This window comes from Plecotus auritus (genome assembly GCF_963455305.1).
Source record: "Plecotus auritus genome assembly, chromosome: 11".
NCBI lineage: Eukaryota > Metazoa > Chordata > Mammalia > Chiroptera > Vespertilionidae > Plecotus > Plecotus auritus.
This window is the reverse complement of record NC_137777.1, coordinates 13,969,813-13,991,227: the sequence shown is the minus strand read 5'-3', so window position 1 is coordinate 13,991,227 and position 21,415 is coordinate 13,969,813. Positions and strand designations below refer to the sequence as shown.

Genomic DNA, 21,415 nt, shown 5'->3' with positions numbered 1-21,415 from the left:
TCTCCCAGCTACTGGCAACCCAGTGCGTTGTTAGTAGTCACCTAAACCGTTCAGGGAGGCCTAGCCAGTAAGTGTCACAGAGGCTATCAGGCTTCATCCTGACCTCACCAGAAACCTCACATGGATCAAGTAACCGGGTTTCCGTGCGAATGAGGCAAAGGGCGCCCGATGAGAGAACAATGGCTGCGCGGCCCCGTTAAAGGCCGCCCGGCCCGCCGGCCTCACTAAGGGCGGGGGCGGCAGCGTGCGCGGGTGGCGGGCTCCCCTGTCGCTGACCCACGTCGCCCGGCGCTGGCGCTCCGGCCCCTCCCCCGCCTGGTGCTCGTGAGGGCACCGCCGAGGAAGCGCGAGAGAAGGGACGTGGGGGCTGAGGCCTGGCCGCCACCTGAGTAAGTGAGCGAGCGAGCGACTTGGGAAACACACTGCGGGCCGTCACTTGCCAGAGCCGAGATCACGCGGATCCCGGGGCCCGCACTGATAAGGCTGGAGGGAAGGTGAGGGCGCCCGGACAGGAGGCAACTTCCCCTGCAGTTCCCGTCCCGCAGGGCCGGCCCCCGCCGCCAGGCCCCGCCCCTCCGCGCTTATGTAATAGGGGAGCTCTGCCATTGGCCGACACGGCCGGAAGAGGCGCAGGCGTGCGCGCGGGGCGGGGAGCAGTCCGATGCCGGAAGGCGAGTGGGCGGGGCGACGAGGAGCGGGCGGGCTCGGGGCGACCGGGAGAGCTCCGCGCGTGCGCGGGCACGAGGCTCAGTGGCCTTCCCAAGGCTGAGGCGGCGGCGGGCGCGCGCGGCGGCGGCGCGAGGCGCGGGCTGTTGTGCTCCCGGCTCTCCTCTTTCCCCTCCTCGGTGGGTGGAGGAGACCGAAGCGGTGCTGGGCGCGCTCCCCTTTCCTCTGCCTCCGGACGCCTCCCCCGGCCCCTTCGCCCTGCGAGGTCTCTCCAACGCAAGACTGTCCCGGCCCGGGTGAGCTGCTGTGGGGGCGGCGCTGACGCCGCAGGACGCCGGGAACCGCGGTGGGCGTTCGCTGGTGGGGAACCGGGGTGGGCGTTCGCCAGCGGGGTCGGCGGGGAGTATGAGGGTCGCCGCGGATCGCGAGGGGCCGCCGGCCTCCCCCGCCTCCCTGGGGGAGGCCGGGCTAGTTCTGCCCCGGCGCGGGCCGCGGGAAGGAGGGGAAGCTCGGCGCCTGCCAGGCCCTGCAGGTGGCCGGGTCGCAGGCCGGCCGCGGGAGCTGAGCGGTAACCTTACCCCCTGGCGACAGCAGCTGGTCGGTTTCTCGCCGCCGGGTATCCCCGTTGCCGAGGGGGCCGGGTTTCGGGCCGTCAAGGCCTCCGGGAGGCGGGTCCCGGACCGGGGTCGTGCGGAGTGGCGGGTAAGTGGGGGCGGTGTGGCCCTTAAGTGGCTCCCCGAGGCGGGAGAGGCCGGTTTGGGCAGGAAGGTGGGCCAGCTTGCGACTGAGGTCAGTGAAGTGTTGATGAAATAGACCTGAGTCCTGATGCTTTCATCGTCTTCCCTTCCACAAAAGGATGGAGTTACAAGCTATAGGGTCTGGATGTTGGCCCCTGCACGGGCCTCTTCGTTTCAGATGGTTAGGGAGAATGAGCCTACTTCCTGGATCCAAAATCTCCTCTCTACGAATTCTGGTTTTGGTTTTAAGAGAGTCTTTGGGGCAGTGCTTACTTGTTGCCTCCTGTAAGAGCTCCTCATTTCAAAAGATCTCGTTATTCTTTTTACTATTTCCCTCTCTGCAGCCCCTTCAGAAAGCCACACTAAATGAGTTATATTAAACACCAGCCTTTACGTATTTGAAAAGGACGTCTTGCCCCTCGTTTTGTCGCATTTAATCAAGGAGCAGTTATGCTTAAGATTTTGTAGAAAATTCGATCGGCTTGAGCAAGTCCTAAATTGAACTTGTCCAAAAGCAGGTGGTCTGTTCGTTTGCATTCCTGCTTTCAGAAAGGAAATCGGTGCAGTATATTGTTAGAAGTTAGGGGCCTACCCCCACGAAGTTTGATTCTATTTCCTTTACCTGGTATTAAGTTTTCAGTTTTAAAAGTCAGGAAAAGTGACTACAGTCTTTTATTTATTAAAGCTTTTATGGCTTTTTTGTTCCTTTTAGATACAATGGAAAATGGGTTAAATCTATTGTGTAATGTAATATCGGAGAAGTCATAAATACAAAAGTTAAAAAAAATAATGTGTATCTAATGACACTGCTTTGTACAGATTACTGCCTGAAAGGGTTATCAAAATAGTTAATAACTTCTAGATATCAAAGAAACTTCTGTGGTTAGTGGCCTGCCATTTTATGTGTTTTTCACCTCAGAGCAATTAAAAGGTTACCCACACAATCAGTGTATTGACATGCATAGCACACATTGCATGGAAGAGTTCAGATGCAGGAGAGGACTGAAGTATTCTAACTTAAGGCACTGGTACTAAGACACTGAGACATGACAACATTTGGGTCCATAAAGATTGAATACCTGTCATCCAAATAATATGTAAGTATCCAAATCTGTTTCCATGGGGATAGGTTTGTAAGCTTGCCATATCATTTGAACTTAAATGCACTTAAAAAAATCATTCCAAGCCAAATGGCTTAGAAATTTTGGTTTAAAAAACACACAAAAATGGAAGTTTAATCTTCAAGGACTAGCACATCTGGTAACATTTGCCATTATTTGGTAGGAATAGGGTTCTTATGTTAGGCTAACATGCTAAACATTTTTGTAATTTGTTAGAATATCCAACTGGCTTCTTAGAAAAGCGCTGGTTCTCATCTATATTTTATTTGACTTTCAGTTTTTAAAGCTGGAGAGAACTTGTCCAATTGGTGTATTTTTTCAGTTTCCTTTATTGAGAGAAGCTCAAGTGTTTCTATGAAATGATTTGACCTTATATTCATGAACTATTTAGGGTTCCAGTCAGAAAAAAAGCCAGCACTCCTTTCTGGTGAAGTAGAGGTAGATCCATTGTATGTTCATGTCCTGCAATAATTTAAAAGTTTAAAATTTAGCCCAGGCACTGTGGCTCCGTGGTTGAGCATCCACCCATGAACCAGGAGGTCACGGTTTGATTCCCGGTCAGGGCACATGCCAGGGGTTGCCCAGTGGGGGATGTGCAGGAGACAGCTGATCAATGATTCTCTCATCATTGATGTTTCTATCTCTCTCTTCCTCTCCCTTCCTATCTGAAATCAAATAAAAATATACATATTTAAAATATAAATAAATAAAAATAAAAGTTTAAAATTTATAGTCCACCAGTAGTAGAAAGTGGTATTTTTCATTTTTATTTAAGTATCCTTACCCCTTTTATAAGGGTTATTCTCTCAATTGGGAACTAATATAATCTTATTTAATAATTTGTCCAGTAATCCTGCAAAGACCAACTTTTAAGAAAGATTTAGAATAGCACAGTAGTTTTATGAAACCTAAGTATTTAGGAGAACAGTTCCCATTGCCCTTATGATCTCCTTTAGAGGCATTAGATGACAGCTCTTATTTCTCTTCAAGTTGTAAGTCTCAGATCACAACAGTGAATACTGGAAGTTACGTTCCGTACCTCTGCAAAGTGACCAAACAAATGATTGAGGAAGGCTAAACTTTTTTTTTTTTTTGTAAATTCTTAAAGATTACATAAAGTGCAAAGATATTAGGTGTATATGTATGTAGCTCAGTGATTTTTACAGGTGTGCACACCTGTGTAACCATTACTCAGATCAAGATATAGAACATTATCAGCACCCCCAAAATCCCCTCATGCTCTTTCTTCCCATTCACTACCTTCCAGATTAGCTTTGCCTGTTTTGAACTTTATACAATATATGTTCTTTGTTTTTGGGTGTCTTTCCTTTAAGACAGATGTAATCATGTTGTTTCCTGTAACATAGTTTCTTCTTTTTGAATGCTGCATAGTATTTCATTGTATAAATATACAAGTTATGTATCCATTTTACTATTAATAGACATTTGGATTATTTCCAGTTTGGGATTTTTTCTATTAATAGACATTTGGATTTTTTCCAGTATTGGAAACAGTAGCTCTGAACATTCTGGTACTGTGTCTTTTGGTGTACATACATTTGCATTTCTGTTGGATATATACCAATGTGGAATTGTTAGGTTATAGCTACCAACAGTTTTCCACAATGATTGTACCAATTATTCTCTAGTAGCATTGTATGTGAGAATTTGAAAACTCATACATTTGTTTAACTTTATTGTTGAAAGTATTTCAGATGTCCCCTTTTTCTTTTTCTTCATTGACCCCTTCTAGCCTGTACCCACCCTTCTACCCCAGGCCTTCACCACACTATTACCTGTGTCCATGGGTTATGAAACGCCTACATTTTGATTAACAACTGTTTCTATGAAACTTAAACTGTCAACTCAGAGTATTATCATGTTTAGTTTACTCTGTATTCGAGTAAATAAATCACTCTAATGCCTCAACTTCTGTTTTTAGATATGGCTCGTGGACAGCAGAAGATTCAGTCTCAGCAGAAAAATGCCAAAAAGCAAGCTGGACAAAAGAAGAAACAAGGACATGACCAAAAGGCTGCTGCCAAAGCTGCCTTAATATATACCTGCACTGTCTGTAGGGTAAGGGAAATTGAAAGACATAGCTTTCCCATGCACAGTTTTTCATTAGAGATTGGTTTGTATAGGTTAAAATTTTGCAATCATGGCAAAATAAATGCTTTACTGAAATAGTAGGCTTAAGAGCTGGTTATTTTAGGACTCCATCTTTCATTCAACAAATATTTTACTGAATGGCTCCTGTGGCCAGGCTGTTTTCCAGGTGTTGGGGAAAGGAGTGAACAAAGCAAAGTTCCTTTCCTCGAGGAGAATAAAGATGCCTTCTTAAGGGAAAACAGTACACTTTGAACTTTATAAAGAAGTCAGATCTACATTCTTAATTTAGAGCTCAGTAAAACTAAGATACCAGTGAATAAAACTCTTATGTAATTGGCTTTTTTTCCTTTCACTACGTTCATAGTTAGGATGTCTGTAAAACTAGAGTTTGTTCATATTGAGGGCTTTTACTAAAATTAATGTATTTATTAGATTTGAAGAATAATTATAGCAGCTGCTATTGAGTGCTTTCAGGTGCCAGCCACTGATCCAGGTGTTGTATATGTATGAGCCCACTAATCCACACAACCCAATGAGATAAAGTACTTTTATTAAATTCATTTTACAGAAGAATACATTGTCATGGGGATTATATCACTTGCACATGGTCACCCAATTAATGCATAAAAGAGCTTGGATCTTGCCTAAGGAAGTCAGTATAGTATAGTGTAATATTTGAGAGTTAGAGTACCTAGTACTAGGGCCTAGGCTAATGCATAGGTCTTGGGCAAATTAAGCTCTAGAGTTTAATTTCCTTTTGTAAAATGAGGATAGTAGGAACTAATTTAAGATTACTATGAAGGTTCAGTGAGAATTCAGGTAACACGCTTAACATAATAATAGTTCAGTATAAGCTACCTGTTTGCTCTTAGATAAGCAGTATTCTTCATTCTCTGTAACCACCCCTATGTGAAATGTGGGAATATGTTAGGAATTTCTCTATTACGTGGTCTTTTTTTATATGACAGCAATTATCTATTATAAGCAGGCTCAGGATTTTTAAAAAGTTTACACATTTATGAATAAGGCCTAACTCCTTTTTTGTACAATTTTTGTAATTAGACACAAATGCCAGACCCTAAGACCTTCAAGCAGCACTTTGAGAGCAAGCATCCTAAGACTCCACTTCCCCCAGAATTGGCTGATGTCCAGGCATAAAGTTGTTTACAGGTAATTGACTTTGTTGTTGTTGTTACTGTCAGGCTTGTATACAAGAACAAAATTGTTTTCTGTAACTGTGAAGTTGATTTTTACCTTCTAGCTGACTTTATTGCTTCCTATTTTTCAGTTGTTTAACTTTACAATTATTAAAAGTCCATTTTCCCAGAGCATATCCTGATGAAATAGAAGTTCCTAACTACATAGAAGTTCTATTTTCTACTGGGGGGATGGAGGGAGGCTGACCAACTCTGGTCCAAGAATGGAAAAGACACGTAAGCTTGAAAATAACTATTACAAAAGTGTTGAGGGTCTTGCTCAGAGAAATGATGCAGACCAATGTTCCTGAGTGCCTTTTGCAGGTATTTTACTGTAACAGTGCTTAGCAGAACTTGTAAGTACATTAAAATATAGGGCAAAATGTAGGTACATTGTATAAACTTGGTAGTTGCTTGCAAATAATCAGGTTATATTTTCTGTATGGTTAGAGTTTTTTTCTCATAAATGGTTGTGATGTTGGTGTGAGAGTTTTTTTTTTTTTTAAGTAAATCAAAGTTCAGTTTATAAAATCCCATTGGCAGATCTATCAGACTAACTTGGTAGCTTGGGCATGTGTTTTTTTCCTTAGGCATTTGAAATGTATATAAGTTGCATTTGTGCAATGTTTGCCTTCACAGAAAATTTTGCTTTGTTTTATAGGTGAATTCATGACACCTTTGACTCTTCTACTGTCTCAGACCTTAGGTAACAAACCTGCAGCTGCTTTTCTAACAAACTGTTGATCAGCAAAAATAAAGGGGCTACAGAAACACTCATTTTTATGCTGTTCCCTTTTGGGCTTCATGCAAAGACAATTCTGTGTAAATGTACAGTTGACTCTAATTTGGAAATCTGAAAATCAGTCCATCCTTGTTATAAAAAATTTTTTACAATTGTAATTATATTGATGTTCATATTGTGTAAAATAACTCATTTAATAAAGTAGTACTTTGATTTTACAACATCACAGGATAAATGGTTCTAGAAATTCTGTTCTAACTTTCCACATTATTTGCCTTATAAAAATCTAATGAATTCATCAGCTAGAATTGTAAGCGCAATTCTTATCTCCCTCTCAGCTCAGTGGCAGGTTCGTTAAACTAGAGCAGACACATTCATTAAATTTGTGAACACAGTTTTATTGGCAGCCGCTGATCTAAAAGAATGACTTACCTGCTGCCTTAGTATATTGCGATCATGTGTCATTTTCCCCTCTGATTATTTCCTGTGTTTGAGGTTGGAATATTTCAACTTGCTTTATGACTTGGCTATAGCTGCCAGCCAGGTATACCATGTAGATACGTGATAAATTCCTAAAGCGGTTAGATCATTAGTAAGCCCTTCTGAAAAACTAGGTTTTGAAGTATGTGTCATGAAATAATCAGTAAGCCTAATCATTTATTACAAAATATGATGGAACATGTGTGAACTGATAAAGATTTATCTTTTATAAATTATGTTGGATTCTTGGAAAAGTCTTCAAATTTTTTCATTTGAAAGTGAAACGCATAATTTTGGAGGAGTTTTTGGAAGTTAATGATTTGACCAATTCTAGAATGAATTTTGCATTAACAGGAAGATTGGAATAACTTGTGGCTGGGTTAATTCCCAGAACCTTCTCCCTCCGTTCCTTTTTGAATCATTGATTTTAGGAGTTTACTTTGTGCAGCTTCCTAAAATCAAAGACTGTGTACAGTATGACTTCCGTCTAAACTAGAAAGTATTAAAATAGGCCAGTGTCTAGATTGATTTGGTTCCAGGGATGGAGAAATGGGTTGGTTCAGATGGATGAGGTAAATCCTACCCAGTTAAGGGAGACTAATTTTAGGGTTCTTCTAAATCGCTTTGTCAGCTATTAACTTTACGAGTGAAACTGCTCTAATTCAGTTGAAATTTTAAAGTTAATATAATAGGAAGAACACTCAAATATTTCCTGGTAATTGTTTAGAGCCACAAATCTGATCCTGTGGATTAAAAAATGCATTCCCTCCTTGTGCTGCAACTCATTGCTGCATTTGTTTTGTAGCTGTGCATATTCTGCCCACCTTGTTTGTCTTCACTGTAAGTTTAAAATAAGATATTTTCAAGGAAAATCTTCAGTGGTGATAGTTTCTTAGCAATTCCTATTCTTATACTATTACTTTAATGATTTTTTTCATGTATTTAATTTCCTGAGTTTCAGATTTAATATGTTATTTCCTTATATGTTGATTACCAGAACATTAGAGTTTGCCTAATTGCTTGTGGTGGGTATTATAGAAGTTATGGTTAAATTACAATTTAAAAGTTTTTTAAAGTGCTTTGAACATATGTATCTTTATGTTTAGCAACAAGTCACTTAAAAACCGCTTACAAGTTTTTGTTTAATTTTTTTTCATTTGTTTGACTGACTCTAATTCAGAATAAAAGCTTTTTGTTCTTGTATTTAACTCTTTTTTATAAGCAGCTGACGACATCATATTTAACTATATTTCAGTGATGGGAAGAGCTGCATTCTCATCCTCTATGTGAGGATTATTAGTACAATCCCCTCTTTATTGTGTTTGAGCTAAATCTGCTATTAAGGAGAAATTAAAATTCTTAACTATCCTTGTTATTCAATTTGAAGATTCTTTAACAGATCCCAGCAAAGTTTATTATAAAACTGTTATGGTGTCTTCAAAGACTTGATAAAATACACTGAGAGAATTGGTCAATTGTATTCTGTATTTCCATTAGTTGCCAAAAGGAATGGGGTTAAGATTAAACTTGTTTCCATTCTCCGTATGGATCTACATCCCCTGTTTAACTGACACACTGGGGGCTCCGTTGTGTGCTGTAATGTCTTATTAAAGGAGATATTAAAGAAAACTAAACTAGTCTAATTTCTTCTACATTGTAGGGGTTTTTATATTGCCTCTTCTCTCTCTTTTAATTTTTCAACTTAGAATTTATCTCTCGAGTTTAGAGCTCAGTAGTTCTAAGGGTGACAAGAGATTTCTTTCATTTCTCTTTTTTTTTTTTCTGTAGTCTATTTTGGATCTATAGACTATTCTTAAAAATGAAAGGAAAAAGGTTGTCGTTCTGAAACCTCACTCTATAGAATAAGTTGTTAGAAGGGGGAAGTAATTGACTTAATATAAAAATAATACTAAAAAATGCTTAGGTCAGTTCATTGAATTGGATGGATAAGTCCTTTATGACATTGACTCAGATTTGAGATAGCACTTTTGGCTTTATTTAAAATACTGTATAGCTAATTACTTACATTATAATTTGAGTTCTGAGATGTATGTCACATGGATAAGATAGACTTTACCAACATTATCATTTAAACTATTGAATCTGAATTCATTTGTGCTAGATTTTCATTTTTGTGGTGGTTTAGGGTTTGGTTTGGTTTTGGTCAGAGATACATAATTTTTGGAGTGTTTAACAGTGAAGATCAACACTAGGGGGTTGTGTTTACTGTAACTTTACATTCTGAAATCTTCTAGACTAGCCTAATTTTATCTATTGTAAAAGTTTCAGAAAAATCTTAGGCATTTCCAATGTGTAGATTTAATAAAACATCTGTCAACTTGACTGAAAAAATAGATGTTTTATTAATAAAAGTTTATCCTGTCTTTAATTGTATATTAACTTATTAAGATGAAAATTAAATGTCTTCTATTTTAAATGTTCTTTGGATAAACTGTTTACTGAGTATACCATCTTTGGGGGAGGGGTTGTTTTTGACCAACCATTCTTTAACTCTAATTTTGTACTCAGTATGGCTTCATATTTTAAAATCTGCACATGTAGAAACAGACTTAAATTCTTTATTTATGTCCATATGGGCATACCTACAGTGTGAAGTAATTTTGGTAAAATCAGTATTTTTAATCATTTTTTATGTATACAACATCTTTTTCTATACATATTAATAATAGCTTAGGTTTTTATAGGCCACATAGGTACCTCACTTTATCACTGTTTACTGTCTTATAAAATTGAGAATATAGCTTGTATTTTGGATTCTTATTAAAATTTTAATTACTAGGAAGGAAGCCATTATAATATTTCCTCTATAACAGTATAATAGTGTGTCTCAAAATGAGGTCTTATGGCTAGGGTGACCATACATCCTGGTTTGCCAAAGACAGTCTTGGTTTAAGTATTTCAGATTAAACATCAAATTAATATTAGATAGAAAGGTAGCTCATTATAAGTTAATATTACCCACTTTTACTCACACGTGTCAGTTTATGTCAAGTAACTGCTTTTTTAAAATGTAGCTTTAAAAAAACTCATACTCAGAAATTCTTACTCATTAAATGGGAACATGTGATACTTAGCAAGGTTTGTCTTTTAAAGTCCTTGAATCTATTTTTATTTGTTATTTTAAAACTCCTAACTGAGACTTAAGTATCTGGTAAAATGAACTAGATTCCCAAAACTTTGAAATACCTTTAATTCACAGGCACTCATATAAACATAGTGTTTGTACCAAGTTCATACTTTTGTTTTCTATCATCTTTACACCCAAACGACATAATGGAAAATGCCAGTTGGGATTAGAGGTATTGCTACCTGTTACTATAGAACACTTATTGAGGAAGGAAGGGAAATCAGCATTGGCTGCAAGTTAGATGTCTGCTGGGCTAATAGTATTGAAAACTTATGGCAAATCTTTTGATTTTGATACAGGGTGCTTCTACATAATTGATCTGGATCTCTGAAATTTTTTTTTTTTTAATTTATTGATTTTTTACAGAGAGGAAGAGAGAGGGATAGGGAGTCAGAAACATCGATGAGAGAGAAACATCGTTGAGAGAGAAACATCAATCAGCTGCCTCCTGCACACCTCCTATTGGGGATGTGCCCGCAACCAAGGTACATGCCCTTGACTGGAATCGAACCTGGGACCTTTCAGTCCGCAGGCCGACGCTCTATCCACTGAGCCAAACCGGTCAGGGCTGAAATTTTCTTTTTTATAATTCTTAATTTTGGAATACTTTTAGACCTACAGAGAAGTTGCAATAGAAGTCTAAAAGAGTTCTTGTGTCCCTCACTCAATTTCAGTTTATCCCTAATGTTCTTTTTTTTTTTTTAAATATATTTTTATTGATTTCAGAGAGGAAGGGAGAGAGTGAGAGAAACATCAATGATGAGAGTGAATCATTGATTGGCTGCCTCCTGCAAGCACCACACTGGGGATCAAGCCCACAACCTGGGCATGTGCCCTGACTAGGAATCGAACCGTGACCTCCATTCATGGGTCAACACTCAACTACTGACCCACTGACCCATACTGGCTGGGCTTAATGTTTTTCTTTTTTTTTAATAATAGTTTTTTTCAATTATAGTTTATGTAAAATATTAATTTCAGGTGTACAACCCATACCTAATTAGTTCTACTGTTACATAACTGTGTTGGGCTTGTCAAAACTAAGAAACCAGCATTGGTGTGTTAACATTAACTCATATGTCTATTAATGGACTTTTTCTTCTGTTCCACGATCCAACTTGGAATGCTACATTGCATTTAGTTGTCATTTCTCCTTGGTCTCTTGTGGTCTGTGATGGTTTCTCAGTCTTCTTTTTGTTTTTCATGACCTTGAAAGTTTTGTAGGGAAGTATGTTCTAGAACATCTCTCAATTTGTATTTGTTTAATGATTACATTAGGGTAATAGGTTTTTGGGAAGAAGACCGCAGAGGTGAAGTGCCCTTCTCATTCACCTTGCAAGTGAATGATCCCCACATGACATCACTTGATTAAGGTGCTGTCTGCCAAGTTCACTGGAAAGTTACTGTTTTTTTTCCTTTTCATATGCTCATTTTTCAAAGTAAGTCTAACCCTAACCAAGGGGAGTAGGGATTTAGCTCCACCTCCTGGAGGGCAGAGTATATGTATATATGTATATTATTTGGAATTCTGTAAGGAAGTACTACAAGAGCTCCCAGCTCATCTTGTATTATTTTCTGCCCAGCCCTAGATTGAGCCATTTCTTCAAAGAGCCCTGATTCCTTTTATTGGAGAATGGTATTTAGAAACAAGATCTGGTCACTGGGTCTGAGGTTTGTGGCAGGGTTTTTTTGTGTGCTTTTTTTTTTTTTTATTATGAAATGTTGAAATTCTCCCCACTGTTAACTAATATTATTTGAGGGTTGTAGGAAGAAGAGTATCTTTATCCCAGATCTTTAGGGGATGAGTTCTCTGGGTTTTCTACGCATCATTGCTGAAGCATTCTCTTTTAACTTCAACATATTTATTGAGAATAATGTATGTGAAGTTGCTTTATAAGCTGTAAAGCATTACATAAAAGCAATTTATTAGAAAAGAAATATAACTAAGTTTCCTTATCTATAGAAATTAGGAGTTAGTGCATATATCTATTTACATAATTTTAAGCTATATGGCTAAGTGTATAGACAATTTCTATGGGAATACATAAGAGGGAGATGACTTATGGGTTGGAGAGGTTGATCTGTGCCTGAAAGAATGGGGGAGGAGTAGGAGTGAATAGGGAATCAAAATGAGGATGGCTGAGTGAGCAAAAAGCTCAGTCAAGTACATAAGTTTCTTTGAGAGAAAGTGAGTAGGCCAGCCAGAGCGTAAGGCTTGTGAATAAGAGCCTTTGAGCCTACGAATGAGAGTGGGGAATGGTCATTAAAATGGAACCATATTGTGTGATGTGTGCACACTGCAATAAATAGTTCAAATTACTCCTAACACTATGAGGACCCTTTCAGGGTTTGGGGGTGGGGGAATGACAAGTTAGGAAGATAAATATTTACCAGTGATATATATCCTGTTACTGTGAGATTTTTTTTTTTTTTTTTTTACAAACTCTTGTACTTTTCTTATTTTTTCAGCAGAGTATATCATCCATAATCTAACCTCTGATTATTCAAGGTCATTATGAATGCAGATTTACAGGCAGTAATTTTGCTCTGCTGTAATGCAGTGATACTGCTAGTGCTCAGAGTGCTGTATTTAGGAACGTTTGCCTCTGCACTACATGGTCCCCGGACTACAGTGTCTCTAAATGATATTTATTGTCTTCTACTTTATTATAAAAGTAATACCTTTTCATTACATCTAAAAATTTGGAGAATATAGTGAAGTTGAATTTTAAGTATTTACCAGGATAGATAGTTTTTGATGATTATTCTCTCTCACACATAGACACACATCTACACATGCATACATGCAAATACAGGGTGTCCCCCAAAAATGTATACACACTTTGGATGATTATGAAGTCAATGTTTACTAACATATAATTCATTTTCGACATTTAAAAGAATCTACAGAAATGAACAGTTATTTTTATTGATGCCTATTTTCAAACTGATGACTGTTCTGGTCCAGGCGTTGCTGTTAACGCAAAGCAATGGAATCGCAAACATCAAGAATCATTTCAGTATTTGTGCACCCTCAATTTGTTGACTGTTGTTGGTTTTGTACCATAAGCTTTTATCTTTTATGTATAAGTTAATGCATATTTTTGTTTTTATGTAGTCATTTCTGCATGTTATGGTTTTGTCCTTTGCCATTTCAGTTAACACACATAACAAGTGGGGTTTTTCTCATGTTATAAACTTTTTGTGAAATTTTTGTGGCTGTATAATGATCCATTGGGTAGGTTTGCTATACGTTTTTTTTAAAACAATTCCCCTGTTTCTAATATGTGTAGAAGTCTATTTCCAACATTTAAAGATTTTTTAAAATTGATTTTTAGGAAGAAAGGGAGAGAGAAACATCACTGTGAGAGCGAAACTTTAATCAGCTGCCTCCTGCATGCCCCCTACTGGAATCGTGTCCACAACCCCGGGCATGTGCACTGATGGGAACCAAACCAGCGACCATTCAGTGCATGGGGATGATGCTCAAACAACTGAGCCACACCAGCCAGGGCTCCAACATTTAGAATTAAGCATCATAAACTTTAATGCTCATGTTGAGAGATAGGTGACGATATTTTGAAGAATGTGTTATGTATATTAAAATAGAACCAGAGTTGTAGGCTGTATAGCAAAGGGAAACAGGTTATACTTGGCCAACAGTGTTTCAATACCGCCTTTTGTTTGAATACTAGTACTTTTTTCATGAATTTGATAGCTTAAACATGGTGTATTTTCTTGATTTCTAGTGGAGTTACATTTGTTAACCAGTTACATTTCCTATTTTTGTGAATTGTCCATTGCCCATTTATATGTTTAAGGCATTCTAATTACATTAAATCTGCTCTCTAAAGTAAACTAGGAAGAACTGAAACTTGCCAGAGGATATTGGATAACTAGGGTTATGAAACTCATACTAACTTTGCACAGTACGAAATTGTGAGCTCTGTCTGCACAACTTGATTAAGTGTTAGCTATAGATAAAGTATAAAACCACACTTTGTATTTAAAGGAAATTTTTTTTAAATGTATCTTTATTGTTGAAAGAATTACAGTTGTCCCCTTTGTTTCTTTGTTTTCCCATTGACCCCCTTCAACCTTTACCCACCTCTCCCAGGCCTTCACCACTCTACTGTCTGTGTCCATGGGCCATGCATATATGTATATAAGTTCCCCGGTTAATCACTTCCCACCCACCCTTCAACCCCCACCTTAAGGGAAATTTGTTATTCAAGACTAATGAAATCTGCTTTTAATTTATTGACACCTGCCTGTTGGAAGAAATAGGAAAAGTAATTTTTATTATAAGTCAGTTCAGAAAGTTACAGGAACAAAATAGCCTTTCATGCTTCTAGATCTTTCTGTTCTGCATTTTCTTAGGTTCTGTTATTAATATTTTCATGTTTGGATTTTATTGTAACAAAATAGACAGTACTTAAGCCTGGCTTTGAGTAGTCAGGAATATTTCTGATAGGAAGAGTTCCTGAAATCGGATAGGAGATTGTAAAACATGAAAATTTAAAGCTGGAGACCCCGTGAGAAAAATGGCAAAGTCTAAGTTTAGTTTTGGCTCTGTTTCAAAGCTGAGTGAACTTGGACAGGTTACTTCACCTCTCTGAGCTATGGTATCTTCTGTCACCTTATAAAATGCAGAAACTAATACCTACCTCAAAGGATTGTTCTACCTTAAGGAGGAAATGAATGACATAAGTATAAGTAATTGCGCCCATCATTGGTGCTCATCCTTATTTTTGCCCATTTCTTCTTGTGCTTTTCTTCACTGAAATGCTTCCATCTAACCCCAGTCTCTTTCTGTAGAAATACTACCCATTCTTCAGGGCTCAACTCAAATGCTTCTTTTTTTTTTTTGTGGTTTTTTTTGTGTGTGTTTTTTTGTGTTTGTGTTGTTTTTTTTTTTGTTTTTGTTCATGAAGCTTAGCCCTTTAAGAAAAATGTATTAAATGTGGGAAAGAGGAATACATAGTACTAAATATGAAACAAGGCTGAAAACTATAAAAAAAAAATAGTGTCAGGAGACTTGAGTTTTAGGAGGGCAAAGTTCCTAAAAGGTGGTAAAGAAAAAAAGCTTGGTTTTCAGCTATGCACCAGTAACAAGGAATGTGTGTTCACTAGCACTGCCTTAGCCACTTGTGTTTACTCACCATGTCAAGTCTCATTGTAAAAATGAAACAAGCCTAATATGAAATAATATGGGGACATCTGATTTCATTGGGTGTTCACCTGGCCTTGATTAATTATAATTCATAAGGCTATAAGAAGTCACCTTAAATCAGAACCACTGTCATTCTAGGAAAGTGATATAGATGGGAAGCTACCCACAGGACTAGAGGTAGGTAATTTGTGTCTTGATTTTCAAAAAGCACAAAAGAGAACATTGAAGGAAGTGCAGAACTGTATATTTACTCTTAGTCTCTAGGTAAATACATGCATTATCTTTTTACTGTGAGCCTCCCTTTTCCTCATTTGGACTAACTTCATGTGTAGTCTCTTCCTTCAACCACATTTGCTTTCCCTGCAACATGAGGAATTCTCCCGCAGCCCAGTTCCAGGCACATCCCCTCTGAAGCTGTCTGTTCTCCATTGCCCATGAGATGAGCCCGCACTCCTGGGCTGTGGCTGGCAGTGCCTCCACAGTCCGGGCCTACCATGTGCTCCAGCCAACCCCTTCTGCTGCCATATCTGATCCCAGGCTCCTGCTAAGGTGAATTACGTGCTGTACTTGAGTAACTCTGATGGCTCTTTCTTACCTCCAAACAGTTTTTTTGGTCTGTAAACTAGGATGCCCTCTTTCTCTTCCATTTCTTTGAGACTTATCTCTGACTTTTCCCGATGCTCCCTAATGTACTAGGATCACTCCTTCTTACTTGCGTAGCCAGTTGGAGTAGTCTTTTATCTTTGCATCATTATGTATTCTGTTCTTTCTAGGGTCCTTGGGAACAGGAATTACTTGTTTTTGTGCCTACTTGAATGTTTATGACCAACCATGTGACTAGACACAATTCTCATTCCTTTTGTGGATTACTTTTTAAAAGCTTTTTTACTTACTTTTTTAAATGACTAAAGTCATGCCGAAACCGGTTTGGCTCAGTGGATAGAGTGTCGGCCTGCGGACTGAAGGGTCCTGGGTTCGATTCCGGTCAAGGGCATGTACCTTGGTTGCGGGCACATCCCCAGTGGGAGGTGTGCAGGAGGCAGCTGATCGATGTTTCTCTCTCATCGATGTTTCTAGCTCTCTATCTCTCTCCCTTCCTCTCTGTGAAATATCAATAAAATATATTAAAAATAAATAAATAAAAATAAATGACTAAAGTCATAGAGTGTTTGTTACAGGCAGTGCCATGCATGTAGAATACTTTATACTTGAAAAAGTATTTCTGCTTTTTTGAAATGCATATGAAAAAACACTTGAAGAAAGCGTGATAATATACCTTAATTTCAGCAAGGCAGGGTAATATATTGTAATCATAACAGATTTCATACAGACAGTAGCACATTTGAATTAAACTAATTTTGAATTTCTGTACTCATATATTTAATAGATGTATGGCAACAACGTCAAGTTTCATAAAGCTTTGTCCTGTCCAGTTTTTTTTTTTAATATGTTTTTACTAGGGGCCAGGTGCACGAAATTCACTGTGGGTCCCTCAGCCTGACCTGCACCCTCTCCAATCTGGGAGCCCTCAGGGGAGCCCTCTCCAATCCAGGAGTTTGTGTCTGTCTTTGCAATCATATGAGCAAATTGTCTGAGACCCCAACCCAGTTTGGTTTGGTGCTCACAGAATAATAGAGGTCTTTTTTTTTTCTTTGCTCCATTAGTGGAGATTTCCTAGAAGTTGCAGGATATCTTCCTTTTAATTTTTCCTCGACACTCTGACTTTACTTATGTCTCTCACCTTTGCTTTCCCTCCATCTCCCACCCTCATTTGGACTAATTTCAGTAACTTGCCCCAGGCTCACTTTGCTCTAGTTTAGGAGATCCCACAACGCGTCTGCCACCAGAACTATGATTCCCAGCATTCCTGGTACTCCCTGTGCTCTGGGCTTCCGCTTCCGGTCAGGGGCTGCCACCAGAACTACAATTCCTAGAATTCCTGGTGCTCCCCGCACTCTTAGTTTCCACTTCCGGTCCAGGGGCTGCAGAAACCAAAAGGACTTGGAACTCCAGCTGCCCCCAGGCCGGGCTGACAGGACTGGGCACTCCAGTGGCGTCCCCAGGACCCCGGCTGCTTGGCACCGGCATGCGCACATGTGCGTGCTAGCCACGGGCTCGAAGTGGGCAGGGTCCCACCCCGGCCACTCGGCGCCTGTGCCCTTGCGCGCTGCCCACAGGCCCGTCATCTTTGTTGGGTTAATTTGCATACTCACTCCTGATTGGCTGTGGGTGTTGTGGAGGGACCATCAATTTACATATTTGTCTATTATTAGTATAGATTGATTTCAGAGAGGAAGGGAGAGGGAGAGAGATGGAAACATCAATGATGAGAGAGAGTCATTGATCGGCTGCCTCCTGCATGCCTCACACTGGGATTGAGCCCACAACCAGGGCAAGTGCCCTGACCAGGAATCAACTGTACAACCTGGTTCATAGGTTGATGCACCACTGAGCCACACCAGCCAGTCTGTCCTGTCCAGTTTAAATGATGTGTGTATGTGTGTGAACAGTTTACAGACAGCACAAAATATGAGGAAAGCAAATAGAAAATTACAATTCAGAAAGATTTAGGCTGAAATACTGAAGTGACAAGAAGCAGTTCAGATGGAATAAATGTAAATCTATTTAGAGTTTATAAAAATTGCAGTGTGCAACTCCAAAATATGAACAGGAATTCATCTTGGCATTTTTTTCATGTGTGAGCCAATATGTTAGTTTATTGTAGGCTTATGAGTCAAGTATGATTTCTTGCTTTATTTTTTTGAGAGAAAGTGAAAAGGAGGGGGAGAGACAGAGAAACATCGGTGTGAGAGAGACACATTGATTGGTTGCTTCCCACATGCACCCTGACTGGGGCCAGGAATCGAGCCTGCAGCCGAGGTGCATGCCCTTGATCAGAATCAAACCTTCAGTCTGAGGGCCAATGCTCTATCCACTGAGCCAAGCCAGCTAGGGCTGATTTCTCTGCTTTAAAAGGTGGGAATGTAACCTTAGTTTAGGAGTATACACATATTAATTACATAAAGTCATAGTCATTGATTAGTTCTTATATTTGATTCTGGATGTTTTGCTGTTTTTAAGTGAAACATTACTTGGCTAGATTTCATTCACTGGGGGCAAGAGGTCTCAGATGGCGAGTAGACTGTGAACTGTTTACAAGGGAGACCCTTGGAAAGTTGCTGTGAAAGCCATGGTGGAGATGACCTCAATGTAGGGAAAATTATTACAATGCCTGGATCTAACCAATTGCAGAATGGTTTGCCTTATGAGTGAGCATCCCTCCTTTCAAGTTCTTGCAAAGAGATTCCTAATCACATCTGGGACAGTGCAGCAGGGTTTTGTAGCACTTGATGGGAGGAAAAGTAGATAGGCTCTGAGGTCCCTTCTTACCCAGCAAGCCTACGATGTCCAGTAATTCACAGTCCTGGGGGCACAGATAGTTCTGTGCTTTGAGCAAGTCTTGTCAGGAGGGCAATAAAAATAGTAGGAAGAACTGCTCTTATATTGACTTTTTTTTAACATACAAACTGCTTGGTCTTTGTCCTTATCTTTCTCAGATGCTTGTAAGTTTTAAATGGAGTCAGGATATCTTCTTCACATTTGGACTTGAGTTCTGCATCCGACTATAGGGTGTATTTGTGTTCAGTGTCTTAATAGCCTCCTAGTTTAGAAATGCTTCTTTTAGTCAACTAGCAAAGCAATTTATAATAATGTAAGTATAGTTTAAGTCAAAATCATTCTTTTTTTAATCTTCACCTCAGGATATTTTTCCATTGATTTTTAGAGAGAGTGGGAGAAGGAGAGACAGAAGTACCGATGTGAGAGAGAGAGACTTCAATTGGTTGCCTCCCTCATGCCCCCAACCAGGGCCGGGAGCCTGCAACCAAGGTATGTGCCCTTGACTGGAATCGAACCCGGGCCCATTTAGTTTGCAGGCCAGTGTTCTATCCACTGAGTCAAACTGGCTAGGGCTCAAGACCATTCTTTATGTCAGTGGATTCCACACTAAAATTACAAAGCTCTGTCAGTAAAAAAATTCTCGACTGTATACCACTAATGTATTTATAAATTATTGAAATGTTCTTCCATCGTAACTATAAATCCTCCACAAAAATAGACATTAAAATAGGATGAGATGAAAAGACATTCTAATATGTTCTTTCCACATCCTAATGGGTCATCTTGCATTAGCACCTGGAATGCATGCACTTCACTTTGGAAACCATCGCTCTTTGGCATAATACTTGGGACCTTAGTTTCCCATTTGTTTTTAAGCTTAAGAGTTTCTGGCAACTTACAGATGCATAGATCTGTGTAAATCAGTAAAAGCAAGTGAAATGTATAAAGTGCCCATGCTGTATATAAGACATCTGCAAAGCATGTAAAAAGTGTAAGATAAGATACATTATTCCCTTGAAAAAGTAAACTTGTAAAGGGTTTGTGGCAAATTTTGTTTTAGTATTTAGCACACGTAGTTTGAAATATGATGCTGGGACTTAAGTCAGGACTGAAGAGAGAGATTTGCATTAATCTGCATAAAGGTGATCTTTGAAACCTTAGAAATAAGCGATATCTCTAAGACAATAAGGAGAGGATAAAACCAGAAAGCCTCACGGTGACTGGGTGGGTAGAGATTGAGCTAGAAAGAGTCATCAAAAGAGCAGTCAAAGGGTAAGGAGTACCAGGCCAATCTGGGCTCGCAGAAGAGACTGAGCAAGCCTGGGCAGTTGGGCAAGAGCTCCCATTCATTCGTTGAGTGTCTGCGTTGAGCCAATGTGTGGATTAAACACATTCTCAGCAGCAGTGGTCATTATTCCAAATGCTTTCCTGAGGTCAGAGAAGTGTAGTTTCAGGAAAACAGAAGGGGTAGAAGCTAGGAGGTAAGAAAGGAGCAGATGTAAGGTAGTGTCACATGACAAGTGTCCTTCAGAGCCACCTAGAGCACTGATGGCCAGGGAAACCTGTTTGTGGTTGGGCAGAAAAAGTGCTCACAGTTTAAAATGTACGGTAAGGTGTTCATTTTTTAAACACAATATGCTTAACTTATACTTAAAATGTTGGCATAAAATACTAAGACATAAAATATGCCATATTTAAGTATAGCATCTTAACCTAGGTCTTCGGTGTTTTAGTCCTCTGTGATATATAAAATTTACTAGCCTTCATTGGTAGCATGAAAGCAGAGTATTCCTTGAGTTGGTTGGACAGGGAATAGAGATTCATTTTTAAGTTTTAAAAAATGTAGTAGTGGTTATTTTCTTGAAAGAATTTCTAGAAGTGAAATTTCGGGCATGAAAACGCAGCCGCTTTCACACTGGCCGTCCTTTGACATAGGGTACAAGGCCTGTGTCCAGCCTGTTTTGCATGGGGCAGTGGTGGAGACATTCGGAAGCTCCTGGTAGCACTAGCAGCAGGAATTTTTTTTTAAGTATGTTAAAGTGCTTTTGTACCGTGTGAAGCCCTTTGAAGGGGGGCTGTAGTGGTTCTCCAGGGCGGTGCCAGCACACTGGTGTGTGGTTTCCAGCCGTGAAAAGCAAGCTAACTACTGATCATTTTTTAACTTGACATGGAGAGGGAGAGGATGAGAGAGATCGGCTTGTTGTTCTACTTATTTACCCACTTATTGGCTGCTGCTTGTATGTGCCCTGACCGAGATCAAACCCGCAGCCTTGGTGTATCAGCCAGGGCAACAGTCCCTTTTCCATCCATGCCATGAAACTGGTTTTCCTTTTGTTTTAATTGGTTCATTGAGTGATGGGTTGATGATTTGGGGGTTTTAAATTCAAAATGCTACCGTTGTTAAATGATTGTTTGCATTGTCTAAAGGGGAAAATTGATGAAGACTGCTCCTGAGCTCAACGGGGCCTCTGTTCTTTAAAACAACTCAATATAAAAACAGATTTTAACTGGCCTGTGTTAAGAAAGGCCCTAATAAGAGAGCCTGCTACTTTAAGGGAATAGCACAGCCTATGGTATATCCAGCAACTAAAGTGGTGACACCTACCTTCCTTTTCTGTTTCTCTTAGGCACAGATTTCTTT

The 21,415-nt window shown here is 39.5% G+C and overlaps 1 protein-coding gene across 5 annotated transcripts in view; it reads left to right on the top strand.

Annotated features, from left to right (window-relative positions):
* Nucleotides 1-314: 314 nt before the first annotated feature.
* The window catches only part of ZNF706 (zinc finger protein 706), a 35,703-nt gene continuing 14,602 nt past the window's right edge, over nt 315-21,415 (top strand). For 2 of the 5 annotated variants that reach the window (XR_013959341.1, XR_013959342.1), the window contains exons 1-4: nt 789-962; nt 4,467-4,603; nt 5,699-5,806; nt 6,494-6,538. Coding sequence is in view for 3 of the 5 variants with exons in the window: in XM_080647005.1 (XP_080503131.1) it covers nt 4,469-4,603; nt 5,699-5,794 (231 nt within the window). In the remaining 2 variants the exon portion in view is untranslated. Of the gene's footprint in view, nt 390-788; nt 1,013-4,466; nt 4,604-5,698; nt 5,807-6,493; nt 9,496-21,415 lie in introns of those variants that run through there. The other 3 variants (XM_080647005.1, XM_080647004.1, XM_080647006.1) reach the window with 3 other exon arrangements.